This window comes from Stegostoma tigrinum, chromosome 38, assembly GCF_030684315.1.
Source record: "Stegostoma tigrinum isolate sSteTig4 chromosome 38, sSteTig4.hap1, whole genome shotgun sequence".
Classification (NCBI taxonomy): domain Eukaryota; kingdom Metazoa; phylum Chordata; class Chondrichthyes; order Orectolobiformes; family Stegostomatidae; genus Stegostoma; species Stegostoma tigrinum.
The window spans coordinates 9,185,507-9,212,364 of NC_081391.1; the positions used below are offsets into that span (position 1 = coordinate 9,185,507).

The following is a 26,858-nucleotide window of genomic DNA, read 5'->3' on the forward strand; positions in this document are numbered from 1 at the left end:
CTTGAACAACTGCAAGCTGCCCAGTGGAGGCTCACGCACAGGGCTGTTAGGAAGGAATTCCAGGATTTTCACATAACAGTGAAAGAACAGTGATACAGATCCAAGTCTGGATGGTTTGTCTTGGAGGGCAATGCAGAGTCACGGAGTCAGAGAGCTGGACAGCACAGAAACAGACCCTTCAGTCCAACTCATCCGTGATGACTTAATATCCCAAATTAATCGAGTCCCATTTGCCAGCATTTGGCCCATATTCCTCTAAGCCTCTTCAAGTACCCATTAATATGCTTTTTAAATGCTGTAACTGTACCGGCCCATCACTTCCTCTGGCAACTCATTCCATACACGCACCACCCTCTGTGTGAGAAAGTTGCTTCTCAGGTCTCTTATACCTTTGCCCTCTCACCTTAAAACTATGCCTTCTAGTTTTGGACTTCTGTACATTGGGAAAAAGACCTTGTCTATTCACCCCTTCCATCTGCTGCCCTTGTCCTGGGTACATGTCATGGATTTGGATGGTAATGCGATAAAATTTTATGTTAGCACAATTGGGTACAATTTAAAATCCAGTAATCTATCGGTATTCCAGATGTGGTCTTGCCATTCTATTGGCATTTTAAAAAAAGAATTGCAGCCATCACCAAAGATCTGAATTTGTCAGGAGAGATCAACTGAACAGTTGTGTTTTACGATTATGACAAATAGGAATCGCAGCTGTATAGGATTACAGAATGATTACAGAGGCCATTCAGCCCGTTGCATCCATGATGACCTTCTTTGGCAGCCATTCATCAAATACCAACCTCCCACTCTTTTCTCCACAGCTCTACACATATCTGCTTTCCAGGTAACGATCCAATTCCCTTTTGAATGCCTTGATTGAACGTACTTCTACCACAGTCTCAGGCAGCACATTCCACATGCTGCTGGGAATTGTGTCGCCATTGATTATTTGCTAATTACTTTAAGCCTGTGTCCTTAGGTTCTTGATCCTTGCACTAAAGGTAACAGGTTCTTCCTATGTACTCTGTACCCTTCGCGATTTTGCCTCTGAGCATTTTATTAAGGTTCCCTTGACTGATTGGATATGCTTGTCTGTAGACCTTCTTTGGATAAGAAAGGGATAAGATGTTGAGACCATTCAGTACAACAAATTTCTTAAATTTTCTGAACAAATTGGATCCCATTGCCATATTCTATTATTTTGGGAATATGTTACCCATTGAACAGAACTTGCACTGCTGCAATGATCGCTGTTGCTCTGAAATCTTTCACTCTTCAGATAAATGTATATTTTGAATACTGGTCTGCAATGCTATGGCAATTACAGAGATGTGGCTACAGGATGACAAGAATTTGATCCGGAATATTGAGGGGTATATGACATTGAAGAGAAATAGGAAGCTAGGCAAAGGCAGAGGGATGGCACTCTTAACTGAGGATAACTTTTGGGCAATATTTAGAGATGAACTTGGTTGAAGAGATCAGGATGCACAATCAGTCTGGGTAGAGATGAGGAATGGTAGGGTAATGAAGTCACTAATGGGAATAGTCTACAGATTTCCTTACATTACCAAACTGTGGAATGAAGTATACAGGAAGAAATATTGGGTGCTTACAATAAGGGGGCGGCAATAAACCTGGGTGACTTTAATCTACATATATACTGGAAAAATCAGATTGGCAGTAATAGCCTAGATAAGGAATCCAGTTTTGAGATAGTTTCTTAGAAGAACACATTCTGAAATTAACCAAGAACAAATTATATTAGATTTGGCATTATGTAACGAAACAGGATTAAATAGTGGCCTCAGATTAAAGGCATTCCTTTCGCTACAGCAACCACAAACGATTAAATTTTAAACCAGTTTGTAAAGGAGAAGGTTTGGTCTAAAAACATTTAAATGTAAATAACAGCAACCATGGAAGATGAAATAGACGAAGTGAACTGCCGGAGTAGGCTGGAAGGTAGGTCAATAGAGACTCAGTGGAAGACATTTAAGGGGATTTTTCAGAATACTCAGCATAAATACATACAGAATGTTACAGAGAAAAATTCCAAAAGGATCCACCATTCATGGTTAACTAAAGACGTTAGGAAAAGCATCAAACATAAGGCAAAAGTGTACAAAGTACATAAAGACAAGTGGCAGGTCTGATGACAGAACAGAATATAAAGAATGGCTGAGAATGACTGAAAGGTTAATCTGGTGGAAGAAATTGTAGTATTAGAGGAAGTGAGATACAAATGTAGAAACAGTAAGAGCTTCTACAGGAGTGGGTATTGATCATCTGGAGAGTTTGACTGGGGAATTAATAACAGATTATAAGGAAATAATGGGTAAAACAAACAAATATTTTATTTCTTTTTTTGTTGTAGAGGTTTTAAGAAATCCAGTAATTGCTGTAAATCAAGAGGTGGAAGGGAGGGAGGAATTTAGTGAAATTACAATTCCTAGAAAATCATATTGAACAAAACAATAAAGATGCAAACTGACAAATCTCCTGGTCCAGATGGACTTCATACAAGGGCATTGACAGAGATGTCTAATGAGGGAACAGATGTTTCAGTGTTAATTTTCTAAAACTCCCCCTATTCAGGAAATGTTCCATTCAGACTGGAAAGCAGCAAAAATAATCCTTCTATCCAAAAAGGGAGGGAAGCAGAAAAGAGTAAACTCCAGATCAGTTTGTTTGATATCTGTCATTGGAGAAATGTGTGAGATAGGACATTAAAGACATTTTTTGCTTGGCACTGAGAAAAATTGAATACAATCAGGAACAGGCATATATTTTTGTCAAAGGAAAATCATGTTTAACTAAATTATTGGATTTTCTGAAGGCATAGCAACTAGATAAAGGGAGTCTATGTGGGAATTGTACTTGGATTTCAAATAGGCATTTGATAAGGTACCACATCAAATGTTACTGTGGAAAATAAAAGCTCTTGGGAACATATTAACATGGATGGAAGATTGGCTGGCTGGCAGAAAACAGAGTATACATATATGGGTCCTTACCTGATTGGCAGAATGTGACAAGTAGATTCCTACAGGGGTTTGTGCTGTGATCTTGATTTTTTACAATTTACTTCAAGAAGTTAGATGAGGGGAACAATGCATGGCAGCTAAATTTGCAGATGGTACAAAGATAGTTGGGGAACTATGCTGTAAAGAAGACATAAGGAATTTGTAGAGAGATAAGCTTCCTTGAATTTATATTTCTTGGCTGCATTTTTCAATCGTTTCTTTGCAAGGCTGTTGAAATATGTTGTAAGGATTTACAAGTTTATACTCAGGCTGTTTGGGTACGTATTGAGTAGATCTTCCTTGCCCATTAAGTCCTGGAATAGATTTGAGCTCAGAGGAAGGGACACTATTAGTATGTCATAAGATTTCCTTAAGATTGGCAATAAATGCTGGCTAAGCCAGTGACACCACAATGCTGTGAATGAATCAATGTAAAAATAAATTGTTGGCCCCACATTTATTCTATCTCAGAGGTAAAAGCATGCCAATACTAAATTCTCAACAGCTCACGTGCTCCTGAGTCAAGTTATATTGGTGCATCCAGGTATTTAACTCTGGTTAGAGATGGGGGCAAACTTCACTCATCTCTCCTGGCTATTAAACAAATTTAACTCCGATCTGCAAGATACAGTATACAATACAATGCAGCACTGGAACAGGCTCTTTGGCCCATTAAGCTTCCATCAATTCCTTGTGCTTATTTAGACCCACTATTTGTTGCCTTATGTGGTTTCTACTACTCTGTTTGTCTCCTGTTCATACGTCTATCAAGATCTGATGCTTGATCCTTTCCACTTTTCTTTCAGAAATCTATTGATTTTAAATTTCATTCATAAATCTAGAAAAAGATGCTAGTCTCAAGAATGGATTTTTTTCCCCTTTATTCATTAACAGGATGAGGGTGTCACTGGCTAGGCAGCATTTAATACCCATCCTTAATTGCCCAGAGGGTAGTTCAGAATCTACTACATTGCTGTGGGTCTGGAATCACATGTAGAGCAGACCAGGCGAGGATGGCAGTTTACTGAAGGACATTAGTAACCCAGGTGGAGTTTTCCTGACCATTGATTCATGGTCATCATCAGATATTTTATTGAATTCAAGTTCCACCATCTGCTGTGGTGGGATTTCAACCCAGGAGTCCAGAATATTATCTGGGTCTCTGGATTAACAGTCCAGTGATAATACCACAAAGCCATCTCCCCAGTGAGATTGACAAAATGATTGTATTAAATGGCACAGCAAGCTCAATGGGCTGAAAGGTCTATTCCTGTTCCTAGTTCTTATATTTCATGTCACATTTCACTTTTGTTTCAATTTGTCGATTACCATTGTGATAGCATCAATGTTCGAATTCACTGCGGTTTGTGGTAATGCACATAATGCTATGGGGGTAGCCATATTGTTTTATTTGATTCACTCAGTTATTTTCTCTATCTCTCTCTGGCACTATTTCATTGATTTTACCCAAGCTAATGCAGCATTAAATCTGTTTAAAATGTTTTGAGTCTCACAGACATTGGTACATGGTTGTTTAGCAGTGGTAAATTTGACAGACTTGCTGCACATTTCTGTAGAAGCAAAATACCGCGGATCTGAAATAAAAACAGAAAGTGCAGGAGGAACATAGCAGGCCCGGCAGCATGTGTGAAAAGAGAAACAGAGTTAACAATCTGAGTTCCTTATGATCTTGTCTGGAAGTAAAACAAGCCTGAAAATGGTGCTTTTAATGCTGTAGATAGAAGGAGGTGCAAGTGGGACAGACTGTGTGGGTGCCCAGTGGAAAAGATAAAGGCAGTTATAATTGTGGTAAAACAGTGATAGAGATGTAACGTAGGTGTAAATGTGAAAAAGGGAACGTGGGGCCACTCTGCTGAAAGCAAAACCAACAAGACACAGCTGAGGGAGAGTGGGGGATGTAAGGAAAATGGAATACAGAGGTCACGTCCTTCTTTATATTTTAGTCCCAAGCTCTTTATGGTAACATAACAGAGCTTAAATCTTTCATCAAGAGACCCCACATACAATCTTTCAATTAAATTGTCCCTCATTGTATTTCCTGAAATTTGTGTCACCCTGCTGTGCAGTGGGCTTGAATCCATAAACCTCTGTGGGCTGAAGGTAAAGTCATCACAGTCCTATTGAATCATGGGACTGATCTCTCATTGGACAATTGGTGGTGGTTTAACCTGAGGGTCACCCACCTCTCAGACATGGACGAGTATTAAGAAGAGTCCTTTATGGTAACCTCAGCCCTGTATCAAATCCACATTGTTGGCATCACTTTGCATTGCTCAGTTGTCTAGTCGACTGAGCTAAGTGACCTCCTACTCTGTGGGGTAGAGCCCTTCATGATGCTAGCAAACTGAGCCAATGTGAACAAACAAAGCAGAAATTGCTGGAGAAACTCAGCAGCCCTGGTAGTATCTGTGGAGAGACAAATCAGAGTTAAGGTTTCAAGTCTTGTTACCCTTCTTCAGAACTGAAGTTATCAAGAAGGATCACAGGACTTGAAACATTAACTTTGTTTTCTCTCCACAGACGCACTTGTTTGTTTTATTTTAGTGTGGGCAGATCCTGTACTCTGTTTCATCCAGAAGGGAGGGATATGCAGACCGCTCTGGAAAGCCCCCTGCGAGGTGATTGCAGACTGCCACTTTGAAACGAGGGTTACTGCACTCAAAACATTAACTTGACTTCCCAATTCCACAGATGCTACCAGCCCTGCTGAATTTCTCCAGCAATCGCTCCTCCCCGAACCTGTCCATCTTCTGACTCAACTATCCGCTCCAGCAGTCCCACTGACTAACCACAATGACACCCTACCTGCATTCACATAATACCATCTCACCTACTCTCCCCCCAGCCCAACCACCCGCTATTTATTTCTGGGCTCCCTCCCACTCTCCTTCTCCAGTCTTGATGAAAGGTTTTGGCCCAAAATGTTGACTTTCCTTCTCCTCGGATGCTGTCTGACCGGCTGTGCTTTTCCAGCTCCACGTTTATTGACTCTAGCTTACAGAATCTGCAGTTCTTTGTTTTATTTTGGCACGGAGTGATCCTGTGCACTGCCTCCCCGAGAAAACAAAGAACACAGGTAGCCATGGAGAGCCCACTGTGGGATGGCTGCAGAGAGCTTCTTCCATTGGAAGCTGGGCCTCCAGTTTGATTGACAGCAAGGCCTGACCACGCCCCCTGCATATGCCGCCCTATGACGTTAGTGGTAACCCGGAAGTAATTGTGGGGACGTGAGTGAACGCCATATTGTCCGTCTGCCCGCGGAAGCTGGGAGCGGGCGAGGGCCGAAAGGTAAAAGATAAAATGTTTACTTTATCTGTTCCGGTTTTGCAGTTCAGGCACCGGAATACGATCAGGCCGCTTGGCATCGCCTGGACGCTCTTTGTAAAACATGGGGCGGCTGACAAATGAGGAATATCCTTCGCCGTTGATTCCATTGGCACGCTGAGCAGTTGAATGACAAGAGCTAAGACCAATCGGGAAACGCGCTGCAGAACTAAGGACCAATCGTCGGTCTGGGAGGGTGGGCCACAGTCTGGTCAACTTTTATAATTATGATTAAAAATTACCTGTTCGTCGTTAATGAAGTTCCATCCCCTTCATCATCTTATGTCCATTCAGTTAAAATTTTGATTACTATTCCTGGTTTAATTTTGCCAAGCTCCCATTGACACACATCAAAATGCAGAGGAATAAGTGGAGGGGCCTTGTCAGTGCAGAGGTTGACTTAAGGAACATCTCATGTTTGAAATATTTGTGACTCTGAAAAGGCTGGAATGTCTGCAGCCAGTTGGTCAGTTAACCTCTGAAGTAAAAGGGTGAGTGAGCACTTTGTTTTCCTTCTGTGAAGCTAAACTCTTTCTGGACGAAGGTCAAAGTTATGAGTCATGTTAAGGCATGTGGGTTTTTTTTCAAGCGCTGCTGTGCATTTGCAGGCTTGCCTCGGATCATCGGTCTTTGCTAAATTTGCAGGACTTTTATATGTTTGCCTGTGGTTGAATATATTGAACAGTATATAAATGGCTAGTAGTGTTAAAAATAAAATATGTATGGTAAATAAGGGCAACATGGAAATAGTCCTAGAGGGAAACTAATAGTCAGAGTTAGAGATCTGGAGCTGCAGAGGTAAGATGATGCAGGAAACTTCTATTACTGAAACATCCCTGCCATCTGATAGAGAAATCTACCAGAGATAATGGGAACTGCAGATGCTGGAGAATCCAAGATAACAAAGTGTGGAGCTGGATGAACACAGCAGGCCCAGCAGCATCTCAGGAGCACAAAAGCTGATGTTTCAGGCCTAGACCCTTCTTTAGAAATTTGTTTCTGAAAGCACAAGCTATCTCAACTTTTTCAGTTTAAAGGCCGCAGACTGTGTAAAAGAAAGATGAGATTTTGTTAAAGGCATCTGTACTGACTTGATTTAATTGGTATTGAAACATCAGAGGTGTGAAAATGTGTGCAAATGGGATTCTGCCCTGTTTCTCCCCCCCCCACCCAATCCCATTTTGTTCCGTCCTGAAGGTTAGCCCTCACTTAATCTAGAACAAGGGGTCATGATCTCACGATACAGGGTTGGCTGTTTAGGACCGATGAGGAAATCTATACTCACTTGAAGGGTGCTGAAACTGGGGATTTTCTACCACAGAAAGCTGTGGCGATCAAGTTATTGTATGCATTCAAGAAAGAGATTGAGACATTTTTAGGCCGAGATATGGGGAGAAAGCAGGATTATGGCAATGAGATAGAGGATTAGCCTCTGTTATTCATATTGAATGATGAAGCTGACCCAAAGGGCTGATGTCTGACTCCTGTTCTTAGTTTCCGTGATAATAAAATGTGAGGCTGGATGAACACAGCAGGCCAAGCAGCATCTCAGGAGCACAAAAGCTGACGTTTCGGGCCTAGACCCTTCATCCATGATGGGTCTAGGGCCGAAACGTCAGCTTTTGTGCTCCTGAGATGCTGCTGGGCCTGCTGTGTTCACCCAGCCTCACATTTTATTATCTTGGAATCTCCAGCATCTGCAGTTCCCATTATCTCTTAGTTTCCGCGCTTCTGTTTTGCTGATTTACGTTTCTTTCACCAGCACCAATGAAAATATAGTGTATCTCCATTATTTGTAATTTTATTTGCTCCTTTTTCCAAAGAGAAAGGTGTTCCGATTGTGTGGATACTGCCAACAAATCATTGTAAGTGGGACCGTTGTGTAAGAATTGTATTAAATTTTCAATTTTTAAAATTTAACCTACTTTTCTAATGGGCCTATTCAGACATGTTATTACACACTTCTGGTGCAGGTGGGACTTGAACAGGCCTCTTGTACCGGGGTAGGGGCATTATCATTGTGCCACAAGAGGACTGTAAGAATTGCACCTTAGCATTGGTGCCAGTAGACTTTGTACACGTGAAAGTAATCTCAAATTACTGATTTTATTGCCATGTGATCAGCCTGCAGTCAGTTGTTCCCCAGCCTGGTGTAGAGTGAACATGTTTAGATTCCCTACAATGTGGAAACAGGCCATTCGGCCCAACAAGTCCATACTGCCCCTTGGAGCATCCCACCCAGACCTATGACCCTCACACTCCTGAACACTACAGGCAATTTAGCATGGCCAGTCCACCTAGCCTGCACATCTTTTGGACTGTGGGAAGGAAACTGGAGCACCCGGAGGAAGCCCACGCAGACACGAGAATGTGCAAACTCCGCACAGACAGTCTTCCAAGGCTGGAATTGAACCCAGGTCCCTGGTGCTGTGAAGCTGCAGTGCTAACCACTGAGTCAACATGCCGCCTGATATCATCTCACATGATCACCAAAGCTGAGAGAAAAAAAATCTGCATGGCTAGAAATCTGTTAAATTTCATCTCATTACAGAATGATAGCTGTGCATAAGGAGCCAGCTGTATCTGCTTTGCTTTGAAGAAAGCGATCCAATTAATTTCACTCCTCTGCAATTCTTTTTTCCTTTTGAGTATTTTTACAATTCTCTTTTGAAAGCTGTTTTCGAATCTGCTTTCGCTGTAAAGACATAGAATTATACAACACAGAGACGGACCTTTCGGTCCAACTTTTCCATGCTGACCAAGTTGTCTGAACTAAACTAGTCATAATTGCCTGGGTTTGGCCCATATCCCTCTAAACCTCTTCTATTCACGTACCTGTTCAAATGTCTTTTAAATGTTGTAACTGTACCTGCCACTTCCTCTGGCAGTTCATTTCACGTGAACTGCCTTCTGGGTGGAAATGTTGCCCCTCAGGTCCCTTTTTAAATCTGTCTCCTCTTTCCTTAAAATTATGCACTTTAGTACTTAAGTTCTGTACTACCAAAAACTACGCTTGACAATATTGATATCCCTACAAAATGTTGACTGTAAAGATTTTGAGAAGGGCTAATTTCATATACTTTCAAGCAATTAATTCCATATCGGAACAAATAAATTTTATCTCCTCTGTTTTCTTCTGCTAGTTATTTGCTGTACAAATAGTGCTTTATTGTGGAATACCAGCATACCCAACTGAAATGTGCTAACAATGAAAATTGTTTTCAAACTTGTCTAAATATTACAAAAAAAATGATGTGTGGGCAAAGATTTCCTATGATGATACCAGGACGGAGAGCTTATAAATTTTTCAGAAAGGGCTGAACATGCTGCAGCTGTCTATTTTATAAAAGAGTATGCTGGGTAGTGACCTGCTGGAGGTAGGAAGGAATTTTTCAAGGTAAATAGCCATCGTCTTATTAAACTGTTTCTCTGTTTATCCCTTGTTGGCCATTTTGTGCCTTTCCAATATTGGCAGCCCTTAGAGTGCATTTAAGGGAAGTTTGATGATGTAGGAAAGAGAAAGAAATGGAAGGTTTTGCTGACAGGTGAAGTAGGGTAGCGAGACCTCAGTATGGACCGCTTGTGCCAAGTGGCCAGTTTCTGTTATGTGCATGCTATTATATTGATCTGAGCTGTTGTGAGAGAATAATTTTCCTATTTTTATCCCCTCAGGTATGGCAACAATAACATCACACTAATTGGGGAGCAGTGCCAGTTTTCCTGCTTGATGTTTCTTGTCATGGCGACCTGGTCACGTGTAGCAGTGTTGAATCTTTACCGAGCTCTCCTGCGTGAGGGCTGCAATCTCCAGTACACTGACCGAGATTACTACTGCGCATTCATCAGGAGGGAGTTCAGAAAGAACCAGCACCTTACCAGCGAGGCAGAGAAAGCTAAGCAACTGGAGAAAGGCATCTACTTTCTCAAGACCAGGCTCGGAGGCCTGGTTTAATCTAGGGCCAAAACACGTCTGTTTCAAACTTCTAGGTATGTCATTTTTCAAAAAAAGTAATTATTGCCACTTTTTTGTTTCTTTTAAAATCTTTTAGGTTAGACATTCTTTAGGGCCACGGTTGGGAAATGGAATGTCAAATGTGAAAATGAGTCTTGCAGACCAGAAAGTTTTACTTTTAGTTTAGTTGGGTGCAGGTGGGAGGGGTTTCATGATCAACCACAAGTACCCTAGACACTGAGACGCCACAGTAGGGTTCCCTTTGCTCATCACTGAGGAGTAATTCCAAACAGAAAATCTGTATGATGTTCACAAGGAAAGGTATGTGCTAAACTGCACAAGAACCAGAAGACAGCAATTTAAGGTGATTGTTAACAGACTGGTGGTGTTAAAAACTGACATGAATTTTTTTTAATGCAGCAAATAAACAGGATCTGAACTGTATTGCAAGAGAATGTGTTGGTTGCTGGTTCAGTTGTAGTTTTCAAAGAAAATTGGATAGCTTTCATTTCTTTCCAACAAAACAGTTTAGGCCTTCCTTTTCCATTGTTTCACAGCTCACTCGCGCAGACCCTACACACTCTAATTTTTTTTTCCTAAGGCCGTGTGGCTTTTCCTAACCAGAAGGCAGTCTATCCACATTTTGATTGGCGTGTACAGACCCTTGAGCAACTATGAAACTGCTCGGCTCAGTTGCCCTGGCCTGTTATTGGGCTGATTTCACATTTGACTCCCTTAATTTTACCCAAAATAAAGAGAGTCTGAAAACATTATATGTTGTAAACTTCATGCTTATAATGATATGCATGGATGTCCATTATAAAACCATAGGTAATTAGGATTGAAACTGGATGGCTGCTTGTGGGATGGGACGCAACAAGTTTGGTGGGGAGTTGCTTTTTTTATATATATTTTACAAAAATATAAGAACTTTTAAGAACTCCATTTAAGCTATTCAATCATAATTTGCTTTGATCCCTGAACTTGCTGGCTATTTTCTAAATGGGGAAAGGCTTCGAAATCTAAAGCACGAACGAACTTGGGAGTCCTAGTTCAGGATTCTTTTAAGGTTATCATGCAAGTTCATTTAGCAGTTAGGAAAGCAAATGCAATGTTAACATTCATTTCAAGAGGGCTAGAATACAAGAGCAGGCATGTACTGTTGAGGCTATATAAGGCTCTCGTCCAACCACATTTGGAATGTTATGAGCAGTTTTGGACCCTGTATCTAAGGAAAGATGTGCTGACATTAGAGAGGGCCTAGATGAGGTTTGAGAATGATCTGGGGGTGTGAAGGACTTGTCATGTGAGGAGCAGTTGTGGAATCTACGTCTGTACTTGACGGAGTCTAAAAGGATTGGGCGAGGAGATCTCATTGAAACCTACAGAATACTGAGGGGCCTGGATAGTGTTTATATGGAGAAGATGCTTCCACTGGTAGAAGAGATGAGGACCAGCAGGCACAGCTTCAGAGTGAAGGGATGACCCTTTATAACTAAGATGAAGAGGAATTTCTTCAGCCAGAGGGTAATCTATGGAACTCATTGCCACAGAGGGCTGTCGAGGCTGAGTCACTGACTATTTAAGACAGACAGAGAGATTTTTGATAAGTACGAGGATCGAGTTTCGAGAAGAAGACAGGAGATTGAGTTTGAAAAATATATCAGCTATTATTGATTGTGGAACAGACTCGATGGGCTGAATAGCCTAATTTTGCTCGGTCTTATGGACTGTATTTGAGGTAATCGTGGCTTAATGAAGAAAGGCGGATATGAGTTTCCTCCATAGCTTTGATCAGCTGTAATGGAGTCATATGCCAGAGTGACTCAGCACTTTGAAGAGAGGAATGAGTGATAGCCTTCTATTGAATTAGGATGAAAATCAGAGCTAATAATTTACCTGGGCTCTGTTCACTCTCTACATATGTTTGTCTTTAATGAAGTGATCAGCATTTTGTGATCCATAAGCTTATAATTCCTGCCAACGAAAAGATAATTCAAGATGTCTCAACAATTAGCCGCAAATAGTTTTATAGTTCTTTGTATGGAACATTTTGCACAATTTCATGTGATGAAGAGATGCAAGTTTTTTACGATAATGTTTGTGATGCCTGGATTCCAATAGTTTATTTGAAGTACATTTTTTAATAACTTTTTTTCCTGTTTTTCTTTTGCTGACTGAAGTGGTGATTTATTGTGGGGTAAAGATGCAGAAAAGTTTGCCTTACCTCCCCAAATCCCACATAGTCCAACCGCCTGCTCAGCCGTCAAAGCCAAGTGCAATGTTGTTCCAATGCAAAATGGCTCAACAACCCCTTCCAGTGAGACTGCTGGACATTTTATAATCACAGGACGCCTGACTGTTTCTTAGTCTCATGACTGCAGCTTATGGGGAGCCACATAGGTCATTCAGTTCCTTGAGCCTGTCCCACCATTCAGTTAGATTTTTCATGTGCAAGGTGTAGGCATCACTGAGTAGGCCAGCATTTATTGTCAGTCTTTACTTGCCTGTAAGAGGTGCCAACTTGAACCACTGTTGTCCACTTAATTAGGGACACCCATGGTGCTGTTGATGAGTGAGTTACCAGGATTTTGACCCCGTGATGCTGGAAGGATATGGTTCCAAGTCAAGACAGTGACTTGGAGGGGAATCTGCAAGTGGTGGTGTTTCCATGTATCTTCTGCCCTGTCCTTCTAGGTGGTAGAAGATGCAGGTTTGAAAGGTGCTGTCTGAACAGTTCTGCAGTGCTTGGTGCTATTGAGTGTCGGTGATGGAGGAAGTGGATGTTTACGGATATAGTGCCAATTAAGCAGGCTGCTTTGGCCTGGTATTGAACTTTTTTATGTTGTTAGAAATGTAACCATCCAGGCAAGTGGAGGGTATTCCATCACACTCTCTTGACTTGTGCCTTGTAGATATTGGACAGGCTTTGATGAATCAGGAGGTGAGTGATGGATGTGGTACTCTGTCAGTACTTAGAGTTGGCTAGAAAGTATTCATGGCATTATTTTATTGAGGGGAGTGCCCTAGGCAATAGTTCTACCTCATCAGAATCACCTAGTCATTTAGTTTTCCATTGACCTCAGCCTGTACAGGTTTTCAGGACCAAATTTTGCCAGTCTCTCCGGTGGCTATGAAAAGGGAATGTGACGATATCTCATCAAAAGCTGACAGTGAAACATTGTGATGAGCTGAATCAATCAAGTGTTATTGTATGTAGGCCCTTTGGCATGATGAAGACTGAAGAAAGACTTCAGGAGAAGATCAGCAGGATAGCAGGTTGATGCTGTTCGATGTGGAGAAGTGTGAAATAATACATTTTTGAGGGGATAAACCAGTAATGGGAACATAAAGACGTCATGTGTGTTTAATGCCTGTTCAATCATTGGATCGCCAGAAATGGTGAGTGCCAGTGTGAACATCAAATAAGCTCTAGTGGCATAGAGTTTAAACCTAGGGGGCAAAATTGAATCACAATTTAGATTACCGTGTGCTGATTTGAGTGTATCATTGTGGGAAAATCATTTAAAACCATACATCCTGAAGTCACCACTGTCCAGAAACTGAACTGGACTTGGTATATAAATGCTGCAGCCACAAAAGCAGGTCAGAGGCTAGGAACACAGCAGTGAATAACTCACCACCTGGCTCCCCAAAACCTGTCTGCTGTCTACGAGTCTGTACTGTGATGGAATATTCCCCATTTGGCCAGAAAACATCACTCCCAGAAGCTTGACCTCGTCCAGGACAAAGTAACCCACTTGATTAGCACCAAATCCACAAACACATGCCCTCTCCACCACAAAGCTCAACAGCAGCAGTGTGTACTGTCTACAAGATGAACTGCAGAAATTCATCAAAGATCTTTGGACAAGACCTTCCGAACCCACAACCACTTCCATCTAGAAAGGCAAGGGCAACAGACACTTGCGAACCCCACCATCTATAATTCTCCTCTAAGCCACTCACTATCCTGACTTGGAAATCCATTATTGTCCCTTTGGTGTTGCCAGGATAAAATCTTGAAATTGCCTCCCTAATAGCAATGTGAGTATATCTGTAGGACACGGACAGCAGCGGGTCAAGAAGGCAGCTCACTACCACTTTCTCGAGGGCAACTAAGGATGTGCAATAAATGCTGGCCCAGTTAGCGTCGACCATGACTTCCAAATGTATTTTAAAGAATCAGTTGCATTGGTGTGCACTATAAATGCCAGTGAAACCCTCATTCCACAGATGAATATATGTCATGTTTTTAGAAAAACTATTCTGACACTCTAGTGCAGTTCTGGGATTCTACACGTTTCTTGTTAGCTGACACATTAAGCTAAACCTGTTCTGATGGTCTAGGTAGATAAGTAAAGATCAAAGACAATGTTCCTGGTCAAAATTCCTTCCTCCACAAATGGAAAATTTATTTTGTTTTCTTATTTAATTCTACTTCAAGTAAAAATTATTATTTAAATTACTGTTTTTCATTCCAGGTGTACCCTATTCAAGATGGCTGGTGTTGGAGAAGGGAAAAACAAGAAAGGAGACAATGGGATTGGAAATGCCATTGACTTTGTCCTCTCAAATGCCAGACTGGTGCTGGGAGTTGGTGGAGCAGCTATGTTGGGCATTGCAACATTGGCTGTTAAGAGGGTAGGGATCTTATGTTTTTTAAGCAGTTAGCTGTACTGCTTCCTCCTCAATCTCCACACATTCCTTGGTTTCCAAGTTCCAGTAGAGAGACTGGCTTCCAATTGTGCACCTTTGGTAAACCTGAGCTTTTCCATGGTCCTAACTTGTGTCGTTCGGCTGTCACCTCCGTTCTCACTGATGGGTGTTGCCTTCCAGTTTGCTATTGCTTCAGTTTGGAATACAATATACATGTTGCGCGGACTGCAGGTGACCAGTATTACTTATTTTAACCTATTTCTTACAGATGTATGACCGGGCAATCAGTGCCCCAAGTAGCCCCAGCAAAATGGATATGAGGTCGGGGAAGCAAAGTTGGGAAGAGCCCAGCTGGATTGGGTCATCTCCGCGTTTATTGACTAGAGATATGAAAATGAATATTAGCAGATCACTTCAGACCCTGCCAACTGATAGCTCGAGCTTTGAAGCAGGTAAATTGTTGAGGAGAATACAACCAGTATGAGGCATTATATAACTCTCGAGAAAGAACATCTCAGTCGGTGCGGTTGTAGCACATAGGGGTCTTTTATGCCATAGCCAGGGTGTCATTGGGACCCCACAGTCTTTGTTGTACATGGATTGATTGAATGAAGATTAGAATCTGTGACGGTGAGGAGTTCTGGGGAGGCTGCAGTGGATCATCCATTTCGTATTTAGTCAAATATCATAGAAGGCGGCCCCTTGGCCAGTTGAGTCCACACTGGTTAAAAATAACCACTTAACTATCCTTATCCTATTTTCCTACTTGGCTGTTACCTCACATGCCTTGGCATCGCAAGTGTACATCTAAATACTTCTTAAATGTTATGAGGGGTTTTGCTTCTACCACCCTTTATAGGCAGTGAGTACCAAGATTACCCCCACCCTTGGGTGAAAGATTTTTTCCTCCCATCACATCTAAACCTCCTTATCTTAAATCTATGCCCCCAGTCATTGATCCCTCCACCATGGGGAAAAGTTTCTTCCTGTCTCCCCTATCTATGCCACTCATGATTTTATAAATCTCAATCATACCCCCTCTCAATCCTCTCTGCTCCCAGAAGAACCCCAGTATGTCAAATCAGTCTTCATAAATGAAACTCACCAGCCCAGAAAACATCCCAATAAATCTCCTCTGCATCCTCTCTGGTGCAGTCACATCCCTCTATAATGTGGAGTCGAGAATGCATGCAGTACTCCAGCAGTGGCCTAATCCATGTTTTATACATTTCCAGTATCACCTCCCTTCTCTTAAACTTGATGCCTGGCTAATAAAGGCAAATATCCCATATGCCTCCTTATTCACTGTGTTCTGTCTGAATGTGATTACATTCAGTCGTATCTTTTCCATTCATGTTGGTCTCTGCTGTTATTGAGGATGGAGATGTTTAGGGAACCTCCAGTACTATGTGCTATTATTACAGATGTGGCATTCTGATCCTTTGGGGTTACGGATATTGATGCTGACTGCACTAGAGAATTCCAACCTGGTTGTTGAGTCCAAACATGTCACCAGTATTTTGCACTGACATGTTCATCTTTAGCAAGCATGGACTTTGCTGAGAAATGCAATGCTTTGTCAGGCATCAATGACATTCACCGTAATGTTTAACTTATTCATAAGTGGACATCATTACCTCTAATAAAGCTGTAACACTTTCGCACAGAACTCTGAGAAATGGTATCTCTTGAGTGCAGTCATGTGAACAGGATCAAAATAATCTGTTGCCGTGAGACTGACAACATGTTGGTCATAAGACATAGGCTGAACAGCCTACTTCTGGTTCTATCAAGTTAGCGTTGCCATTCTTTGAGGTCATAACTGAGGAGCCTCATCTCCACTTTCCTGCATTATTCCCATAACCCTTGATTCTCTTACTAATTAAATATCTTTTATTATTTCAAGAGCTAAGGAAGGAAATTAAAACGAGATTTTGTATATTGTACTGGTTTGTTGTGCTATATTTCTCTCCACTTGTATCCAATACCAAGTCCTTTTTCTCCCCAACATTATCCCTGCCATGCACATGCTCCCTTTCTAACAGTTTCATTTCCCTTTCTGGACTCTTGTTCAGGCTGGTTCAGACAATGCCATCAGTGCTTCCTCTTACACGTACCTTGTAAAGTGCATTGCAGTCGTTTTCTACATTGTATACACCGTAAATGCAAGTTGTTAAAATAAATGAGATAGTAAGAACTGCTGATGCTGGAGTCAGAGATAACACGGTGTGGAGCTGGTGGACCACAACAGGCCACACTGCATCAGAGGAGCAGAAAAGTTGATGTTTTGGTTCAGGACCCTTCTTCAGATTTCCAACCCAAAACATCAACTTTCCTGTTCCTCTGTTGCCTGACCTGCTGTGTTCCTCCAGCTCCACACTATTATTTCTTGTTATAATAAATACTAATTTTATAGAGTCAAGCCATAATGTTCAGTTTGCAGAAAATTGATTTAATGGGGGTTTTGCCATTCTTTGTAAAGTCCTTCCGGGACCAAGAAAGTGAAAATCATTTTGCGGCATTGCAATAAAACTAAAACATGATCTCTCTCTATTTTTAAAAAATCTTCCTTTTTCTCACTTGTGGGTTAAAATGATCTGTTTCAGTTCTGAGATAACAGGGTGCAGAGCTGGATGAACACAGCAGGCCAAGCAGCATCAGAGGGGCAGGAAGGCTGATGTTACGGGCCTAGACTCTTATTCAGAAACCCTTTTTCTGAAGAAGGGTCTAGGCCCGCAACGCCAACCTTCTCGCTCCTCTGATGCCGCTTGGCCTGCTGTGTTCATCCAGCTCTGCACCCTGTTAACTCGGATTCTCCAGCATCTGCAGTTCCTGCTATCTCTGTTTCAGTTCTCTGCCTGCTGCGTGGTTGAATGAGTTGTCCAGTTTAACTTGTGCAGTATACAGTTTATACATGTGTATAACTAGTAAATTCAATGTTAGAGAAATCAGTTGAAGTTACTTCATTCTGTCTCCATACAGGTACTTCCAAAGGTGCTGCTTCTAGTAAGAAAACCCAGATGGATTTGAAGAAAGCTCGACTCCGTTTGTCCATGCAGGATAAGCTGCTCATGTATTATCGTAAGAATGTTGTCATCCCAAGTGCGGAAATGAGCCGAGCCAAGCAGGCTGCCATGGACATTTGCACAGAACTGCGGAATTTTATCCACGCCAAATTTCCTGATATGCCTCTCCGGGATATGTATCTTAGTGGCAGCCTGTATGATGATTTACAGGTTTGAGCTTAATCTAATTCCATTGTATGGCATTGAACAGATTTAGAAGCATTTGATCACTTCTTGTGTTACGGAATGATGTAGCATAAAAAGCAGCATGCCCCAGGAGGAAGAGTGTAGTTTTACAATGAGGATGTGGGAGCGCAGTGGTTTAACTGATTTCCTGACTCCACACTGGAAGGTTGGTTCAATGTTAGGCTTTCGGTAAGAACCTGCTTGGGCATTAGTTGAGTCTGGTCTAGATTTTCTGACTGTTATGATGACAGTAAAGGAAAGAAAGAAGTTGCATTAGAAAATAACCTATCACAGCCTCTGCTGTTTACAGCCACTGAGGTATTTTTGAAGTTTAGCTAAATTGCCAGAATACTTTGCCAGAATTTATTACCCTGATTAGTAATATTTTGTGGCATTCACATGTTAATAAATGTTTGTCTTAGTACAGATGCAGTGATTTTTACCATGAATTGAATTTAATTTGTCTCTTTAGGTGATCACTGCAGATCATGTTCAGTTGATGGTTCCACTGATCCTGGAAAAGAACCTCTGGGCTGCAATCCCAGGGGAGGAGACCATAATGAATGTCCCTGGATTCTGGCTGATCCGCAGGGAAAATATGGAATATTTCCCCCGTGGCAGCAGTTACTGGGATCGCTGCATCGTTGGCGGTTACCTCTCGCCTAAAGTTGTAAACGAGACTTTTGACAGAGCATTATCAGGGACAATTAACTGGCCAGCTATAGGCAGTGTCCTGGACCTTGTCATTCGACCGGTGGTTCCTTCCGAAATGCTGACCTTAGAGGTTCAGTATGACACCAGTAAAAAATTATTTATTGAATTCTTGCCGCTGATCGTGATGGAGGAGAACATGTTGATTTCAAAACCGCACCGTGATGGACGGTATGAAAACATGTGGAGGCAAAGCTTCCGAACTGCTGAGACCGTCAAATTGCGAGCTCTGGACGAGAGGGATGGAGGTTGTCGCTGCTGCTGCCTGAAGATACTGAAAGCCATCTGCAAGTCCAGCCCTGTTCTCAACAAGTTGACAGCCAGTCAGCTGACAAACACCATCCTCCATGGTTGTGCAAAAGAATCTGACTGGTCACCAGATCTTCTGTCAGATAAATTCCTGATGATTCTCAAAGAGCTGATAAGCTACTTGGAGCAGGGTTTCTTGCCATGCAGTTTAGATACCAAAGTCAACCTGTTTTTGGAACTTAAAGAAGAAGAAATTGATGAGTTGGGATACATGTTGTACTGTTCGCTATCTGAACCAGAGACGTTGTTAAATACATGAATTAGTTTCGTAGTAGACATGTGAATAGGTTCATAATTTGATATTTATCGAGGTTCAGCAGATTACTGAGTTCGAGTGCTGTTAACCAGTTAATAACCCAGTTGGCCAGGTGACTCTTCATTTTGCATTTCCTAAACTTGTAATCGTGATCCAAAATAGCATGAAAGGGGAAGTAGTGATCTTGTGGAAAGGACTTCAAATGTTGTTTACTACTTTAAAACAAAAGGCAATTAGGCTTAAGCTGATTGGATTCATTAAAAGTACAAAATACTAATGTGAAATGAATGTTCACATTTCCCATAATACTGAAAATGTAAAGATTTAAAGTAAATATCACTTTGAAAGCCTTGAGCAAAATCTTCAAAATTATAGCTGTCAATAAAGCCAATATGACTGAGTTCTGGTAATATTTTCTACTGGTTCTGTTTTTGAAAACCAATAAATGTCTAGAATTATTACTGGAGAAATGTAGACAGAGAAATTAACAGGGACTGCATTTTAAAAGTGCAAGTTAAGAGTTTCTGAAACAAATGCGGTTGACCTGATGCGCTCATGAGCAATTTTACCTCCCACTTGATTTGAATGAACATCCCTTTCATTGTTGCAGCTCCCTCAAAGTATGCAACTTAAAGGAGTTGAGTCATTCCTTCAAACGTACTTCCCTCTAGAGTTACCAACTCATTGAAGTAAATATTGACTATTACCTGCTGGAAAATTGGCATTTCTGAGCCAGATTTGCCACTTGAAGCAAAAGTGCCAATGATTAAGATTTGCTTTGGGTATAGATCCCAACTTAAAACTCATACACAAAGTATAAAACTGTGCAAAGCATAAATAATGGGAACAGACCAGTGTGCACAAATGGCCTGTCACTTTGCTGTAAATTTTGTGTAAAATGACAAGTTCAATGATTTGTGAAGGAAAAAAATTATTTTGTTAGATTTTGTTGTTCATCACCAAGCTAAATGGTTTTGTAGACTCTTGTGTCTGGACTATTGTCACAACGCATCCTTTAGATTTTTACATCAAGCTACGTTGGTACGCTTTAACTAGAAATGTTCACCCACTTTAATCAACACACAATTCTTGTGAGTAACCCATCTAAACTTATTTCTCCTGTTAAGATGCTGCCAGGATTGTTGGATGCCTGTTTTAATACAAAACCTTCTGTCTAAGATGATATCCATTAGTGAGGTTATGGTCAGCATGGTGCTTTCCCAAATGAACTAAATTTGTGCCCATTTATTGCATCACTGCCAACTATCTTTCTGCAGGGATTTTCCACATCAGATTCAACTTTTCCCATACACAGGTAAGTGTTACTATGTCCCAGTAACTAAAGACAAACATTTTTTCAGCTCTGTCCTGTAGTGCTTATGATTTATCTCAGGGTTCCAAAATGCTTGAGTGCGAGTTCCTATTCACAGTTAAAAGGGGTGATTTTCAAAGATACTGTGAAGCTCATGTATAATGTAAAGTATTTGGTTCTTTTTCCAGTTTTTCGTGTTTTTAATATGTTGCCTTTTCTGATCTGTGCTTCTTGGTTCCTTAGTCTGATTCTCATAAATCCCCAGGTTCAAGCTGGGGTTGATGTTGAATTAGCTAGCCTCAGTGAAAGTGATATTAAATTAGCCTCAGTGTCCCGAAGGCAGGCTGGTTTGGGTATTGATCACTCAAAGTTTCCAGCTTTGTTCTCCCACCTGTTTACTGTCGCTGTCTGTCTTTTTTTAAATCTCTGTCTGTCTGTCTCTCTCTCTCTCTCTCTCTCTCTCTCTCTCTCTCTCTCTCTCTCTCTCTCTCTCTCTCTCTCTCTCTCACACTCTCACTGTCTGTCCCATCCCAACTCTAGGTGCATGTGTGGTGAGGATAGACTCAGGACTCTTCTGTGATGTCCCTTGTCGTCTCTCCAAATGATTAAACTTATATACAGCCTTGGTTGGACCATATTTGCATTCCTGCCCTTACCTTCAGTCTACAGATTAGAAAAAGGATGGAGAGGCTCTGGAGAAAGTGCAAGAAAAATCTGTTCGCTGTAATGATACTTGAACTAAAGGTTGCTCCATCACAAGAGACTGAACAGACTGTCCCACTTCAGAAGAGTGAAGATTTGAGAGGTGATCTAATAGAGATATTTAACATCGTGAAGAGCTTTGATGGGTAGCTATTAAAAAGTTGTTTCCACTAGTAGTTGATTCCAAACTCGAGAGAAACATCTGTGCCCATGGCAGTCAGAATATGGAACTTGGTGCCACAGTTAGTAGTTGAGGCAACTAGCATAGCTGCATTTAAGGGTAAAAGCCTTCTGATTTGCATTATGCACTTGCATTGAAAGAAATCAAAGGTCATACTTATGGTGAGATTAATTAGCTTGGAAGGAGGCTCACATGGAGAGTGAACACTGGTATAGATCATTTGTATTGAATAACTTGTTTGGAACTGGTACACTTTCACACTTCAATATTTTTTTTTCCCTATGCTGTTTCTAACATACACATCAGGTGACTCTTTCCCCTTCTCTCCTTAAGTGCACTTCAAGGTCTTGTGGCATCTGTTGCTGTGCTACTGTTGGTACCAATGTCACCTTGCCATATAATTTGTACAGCTGCTATATTATGCAAGATTATTTTGTATGTTTGCCATTTCAGTCATTATGTTCTTAAGAACAGAAGTGTATAGTGGAACAGCACAGTGGTTAGCATTGATCCCTCGCATTGCCAGGGACTTGGCTCCAATTACAGCCTTTGAAAGACTGTATGGAGTTTGCATGTTCACCCCATGTCCTTGTGGGTTTCTGCTAGGTGCTCCAGTTTCTTCCTACAGTCTGAAGATGTGCAGGTTAGGTAGATTGACCATGGTATATTGTTCTGTAGCGTCCAGAGATGTACAGGAAAGGGTGGGGTGCGGGGTTTAGCTATGGTAAATGTAGGGTTTTGGGAATGGGAGACTGGATCTGTGTGGGATGTTGTTGGAAGAGTTGGAGCAAACTCAATGGGCCAAATGGCCTCTTTCTATACTGTAGGGATTCTATGATTCCACATCAACGGCGTTGTGATGACTGAAAAGATGTTGGAGTTGATCCCATGATCTTGGACCCTCTAATGAAGAAGTTCCTGAATGGGATGTGGCTGAAACCAATGGGGAGTCTGTCTGATGCACACCTGTTGGCTAGTCAGCATTGAGAAGAGGCTGATAGTCGAGAGGAATTCATGGAGGGTTGGCTGAGGGGTTGCAAGAAAGGATATGTCCCTATGTAAGTGAAAACGTACGCTTTTATTTTAAGAAAATAATGATTGAACTGGCAAGCAAGCCTCATATAGCAACAGTACAAATGTAAGCTGTATGGAAGGGTGGCATTGCCACCATTGGTAGCCAATGGGTGCCATAATCTCTGGAAGTGTATCTAAGGAGAGGAAAGAGTTACCTGCGTTTCCCATTCTTGACAGCTACTTGGTTCCCATCTAGACACTCTGCGGATGCTTTCATTGGACATGGTAGAATTGGGTTGTGTGGTCAAATAGCCCTTTATCCATTTGTGCATACGATGTATGGCTAAGTACCTCAGGCAGCTGCAACTATGAACTCAGCTACAGCAAGCATCTCATTCTTGGAGAAGAAAAATAGGTAGTGTTTAAAAGGTGCAAAATGATGCAAGGATGTGCGACACTTTAAAGATGATTCCATCTATCTGTAGTTACAAATAATGATCTTGTAGATATTTTCTTATCAACCTGTTTAGAAATGTAAGATGGTGCAGGTGGGATTTTAACCTGGACCTCTTGTATCTGAAGTAGGGGCACAACTACTATGCCACAAGAGCTCTTTTTAATAATGATGTTGTACAAGATTATGATTAATATTCTGCACTACTTGTATAATTGTTATATGATATGCACATTGCCGGTATAATATTTGTTTAATTCATTGTAATCATAAGTGTTGTGACCCATCTACCGTGGATAGGTTTTGTCCTGGTTCAAACTCTGTAATTTCGATAAATTTATAATTTACAAGAATCTCTAGTCAAAGATGACTATTGGGAAAAAATGAAATCCATGAGGCTGCCTGGGTAGCTGTGGCCAACAGAAACGTAAAACTCAAAGGCAAAGAAAAACTCTTTGGCTAAATATCATTAGCTGATATTAGCTCAATGAGTTAAACAGTCTATGTAGAATACTGATTTAAAACACTGATTTTCGTACTGTTTCTGCATTTGAACCTAACTATGCTGCATCTGTAAAATCTCAGCAAATGACCAACTATTCCTGCTGACAGTAATGGACTATACTGAGCTAATTGAAGAATATTGCTTCTGTAACACTGAAATACTTGGCATTCTCTCTTGTGCAGCACGCACTATGTTATGCCACTGAATTTAAAATTCATTCCAGTTCATGAAGAACAATTTGTTTTCTTTTTGGAAACAAATGAAAACAAATTACTGGAGAAACTCTAGTCTGGCAGCAGCTGTGAAGAGAAAGCAGTGTTAACATTTCTGGTTCAGCGACCCTTCAGAACCTGCTGAGTTTTCTCCAGCAGTTTGTTTTTATTTGTTTCATTCCTCTAGCATCTACAGTTTTTTGTTTTCTTTCCTTTTAGTTTGGGCATTGGAGTGTAATAAATAAAAGGATATATACATAACAAAAGAGATGTTATTGTTTTTGATGTGATTGAAAGCAGAGCTGATTATATTCAGGGCATTGGAAGGGCCATATTGTAAGGTGATCAGGTGGTTGTGTGCTTAGGTTTCTTTATTTAGTCATTGCAATATTAATAATAAACTAGTTAAATTATAACAAATTCCTCTTCATAAATTTGAATACATTTTATGTACACTGGTTTAAAACTTGCTGATGTGACCATGACATGAAACACTGCCCCCTGTCTTTGAGCCCAACATTGTGTAAATTTGACTGGCGTGGAAAACATCAGAAATATTAGATAATTTGATGTATCAGATTATATTTATTTGTGGATTAAGTTCTTTTTGTTGTTTGTGAATACTCTCTATTTTGCATAGGTTTTTAAAACTTCACATTTGCAAATGCAACAGATTCAATCAATATTGCTCAAACATTCAATTTATAATTCGATAGTCGTCAGTGTTAACTCTGAGAACCACCATTAGTACAAAAGCAGGGTAACGAGAGTATCTTGCAAAACACAGGAACACAGAAATGTTACCTTTCCAGACACAGCAATAGATCCTGGAGTGTCTCATAAAAAGCACTTAAGAATTGTGCAACAAGTAGTAGACACTGTGACTATTGCAAATTATAACAAACTTGAACAGATGGATCATTCAGCAACGTCAGAGTCTCATGGAAGTACAGTGGGTATATGAAGCTAGATAAAATCTTGTCTCAGGAATTACAGCTCAAAATAACTTGCATATATGGTGATCTTTTGTTACCTCACAACATCCCAAAAAGCTTAGCAGCCAGTGAACCACTTTCAAAACAAGTCATTCTGAGGGAAACAGGGCTAAGTCCCATAAACAGCAAAATAATCACTAGGTAATCTTATTTTTAGGGTTTTTGGCTGCGGGATAAATATCAGATAAAATACCAGAGAGAATTCTGTTGCTTTTTATTAATAGTACCGTGGGATCTTCTTGCATCTGCCTGAGACCTCAATGTTTCAGTTAAAGCCAGCATCTCCATCTTCCCCCAGACTGCACTAGCACGGTAGCCTATATTTTTGTGTTGAAGTATCTGGTGTGCACCTTGAGCAGATGATTTTTTGACTTGGATATGACTACTGCCTGATGAACTGACGCTTGTACATCTGCTCATGTACTTCCATGCTTAAGCTATTTAGAGACTGGTTTGGGTTGTGTGATGCTGCAGAGTTGATGATTAGACAATGACGTGAATAACTTATTGTCCAATGTTAAATGTTTGATTTCTTGCCTTGTGCCAGGCATAGGTTGCTGGGTTCCGGTCTTGCCTCTGATTCAAGAGATTGAGATTTATTCCCATTCCAGGAACTCAATTGCAAAAATGAAAGCTGACAGTCCAACTAAGGGAATACTGAGCTGTCAGAGGTGCAAAATATTAGGTTGAAGCCCTAGGCCCCTTTCACATGGATGTGAAAGATCCTGTGGCACTAAGGTGAGCAGGAGAACTTTCCCCCAGTGTCATAGCTATTGTCACTCAATCAAATCATAAACCATTATCTGGTTATCATCACAGTGCTGTTCGTGGGAGTTTGCTATAGCAAATTCCTATTTACAATAGTGTAGATGAAAAGTACTTCACTGGTTTTAAATGCTTCAAGGTGTCCCATGATCGTGACTTTTACCCCCTCAATATCTTTTTCCTGGTGTGCACACTCAGTTCTTTGCATGGTTAATGACTTCTGAAAGCAGAAATCAGTGAGTTGGCACAGAGATCAGTGTGCATGGAGCCTCGAATTGGCTACATAACTTAAAGGGAACACTGAAAATTGCAGTATTAGTGCAAGTCTATTTTTCTGTAGCTATCCAAAATATGTCCCAATAATAGCAGATAGCAATTCACATGTATTGGAACAAAAATTGGAACACTATAGAGGAATGCAGTCCAGGGAGTGCAAAGGAATGAACGAAAGAATGATGAAAGTGACTGACTAACTTAACGTGTTACAAATTGATGAATTTGCTTGTCAGATTTTGACATTTTTCAAAAATTATTTACCGGCATTTTTGGAAAGTTCCAAAACACAGTTTAAAGTCTCCATTCTAACAAGTTAACTGTCTCGAGCTTGATTCTAGTCTCCATTCATCATCTATCCCGTGACATTTGTTAATTTGCAGTACTGTAGATGCCAATGACTTTGAAACTGTGCTTTTCTTTCTGGACATATCCAATGAAAGTTGTTTTGTGTGCATATTTAGAAGCAGTATACTCAATTATTACTTTCTTGTTGGTATATATGGTAAGTTTTTGACAGAGAAATGTGGTTATTGGCATCCTTTGAAAGTATTATCTCTGCTTCACATTTGATTATTGAAATCCATGAACTCCATGCTGACAAACTGCTGAAACAGACTGGATTTCTGAGAAGTGATCTATTTATTTTAAACTATTTGTAAAGTGCTTCTTTGAATAAAGGTGCAACTTTACCCTTGAATGCTGTAAATTTGAGTTTTTTTAATGCTGATTCTGTATATTAGACGACGTTACATTTCTCTGATGTGATGTTGTTTTATTATTTATTCCTAGGATACGGGTTTACCTGCAAGACCAGAATTTACTGACCATTCCTTGAGAACCACCTTGAATTAAATTGGGTGGTTTGCTGTAGCCTTTTTAGAGGGTAATTAAGAGTAGACCATATTGCTCTGTGTCTGGAATCCCATGTAAACC

The 26,858-nt window shown here is 40.8% G+C and overlaps 2 protein-coding genes across 3 annotated transcripts; both read left to right on the forward strand.

Moving 5' to 3' along the window:
• The first annotated feature begins 6,242 nt into the window (after window positions 1–6,242).
• Window positions 6,243–10,323, forward strand: LOC125447082 (mitochondrial ribosome and complex I assembly factor AltMIEF1-like). 2 transcript variants are annotated; one of them, XM_048521179.1, is made up of 2 exons: window positions 6,243–6,335; window positions 10,044–10,323. In XM_048521179.1, exon 2 carries the CDS (start codon window positions 10,099–10,101, stop codon window positions 10,321–10,323), a length of 225 nt encoding a protein of 74 aa, XP_048377136.1. In that variant the 5' UTR covers window positions 6,243–6,335; window positions 10,044–10,098. The 2 variants fall into 2 exon arrangements, with proteins under 2 accessions (XP_048377136.1, XP_048377134.1); XM_048521177.1 differs by lacking the exon at window positions 6,243–6,335 and adding an exon at window positions 6,348–6,862.
• A 4,484-nt stretch (window positions 10,324–14,807) lies between these two features.
• mief1 (mitochondrial elongation factor 1) lies at window positions 14,808–26,603 on the forward strand. The gene is made up of 4 exons (XM_048521176.2): window positions 14,808–14,967; window positions 15,251–15,434; window positions 17,965–18,218; window positions 18,706–26,603. The coding sequence occupies exons 1-4, from the start codon at window positions 14,824–14,826 to the stop codon at window positions 19,510–19,512; spliced, it is 1,389 nt and encodes a 462-aa protein (XP_048377133.1). The 5' UTR covers window positions 14,808–14,823; the 3' UTR covers window positions 19,513–26,603.
• Window positions 26,604–26,858: the final 255 nt, after the last annotated feature.

Coding starts and splice junctions, on each gene's coding strand:
- LOC125447082 (XM_048521177.1), top strand. CDS start 6,786: ATGTTTGAAATATTTGTGACTCTGAAAAGGCTGGAATGTCTGCAGCCA. Junction 6,863..10,043: donor TTAACCTCTGAAGTAAAAGG/GTGAGTGAGCAC, acceptor TTATCCCCTCAG/GTATGGCAACAATAACATCA.
- mief1 (XM_048521176.2), top strand. CDS start 14,824: ATGGCTGGTGTTGGAGAAGGGAAAAACAAGAAAGGAGACAATGGGATT. Junction 14,968..15,250: donor CAACATTGGCTGTTAAGAGG/GTAGGGATCTTA, acceptor TATTTCTTACAG/ATGTATGACCGGGCAATCAG. Junction 15,435..17,964: donor TAGCTCGAGCTTTGAAGCAG/GTAAATTGTTGA, acceptor GTCTCCATACAG/GTACTTCCAAAGGTGCTGCT.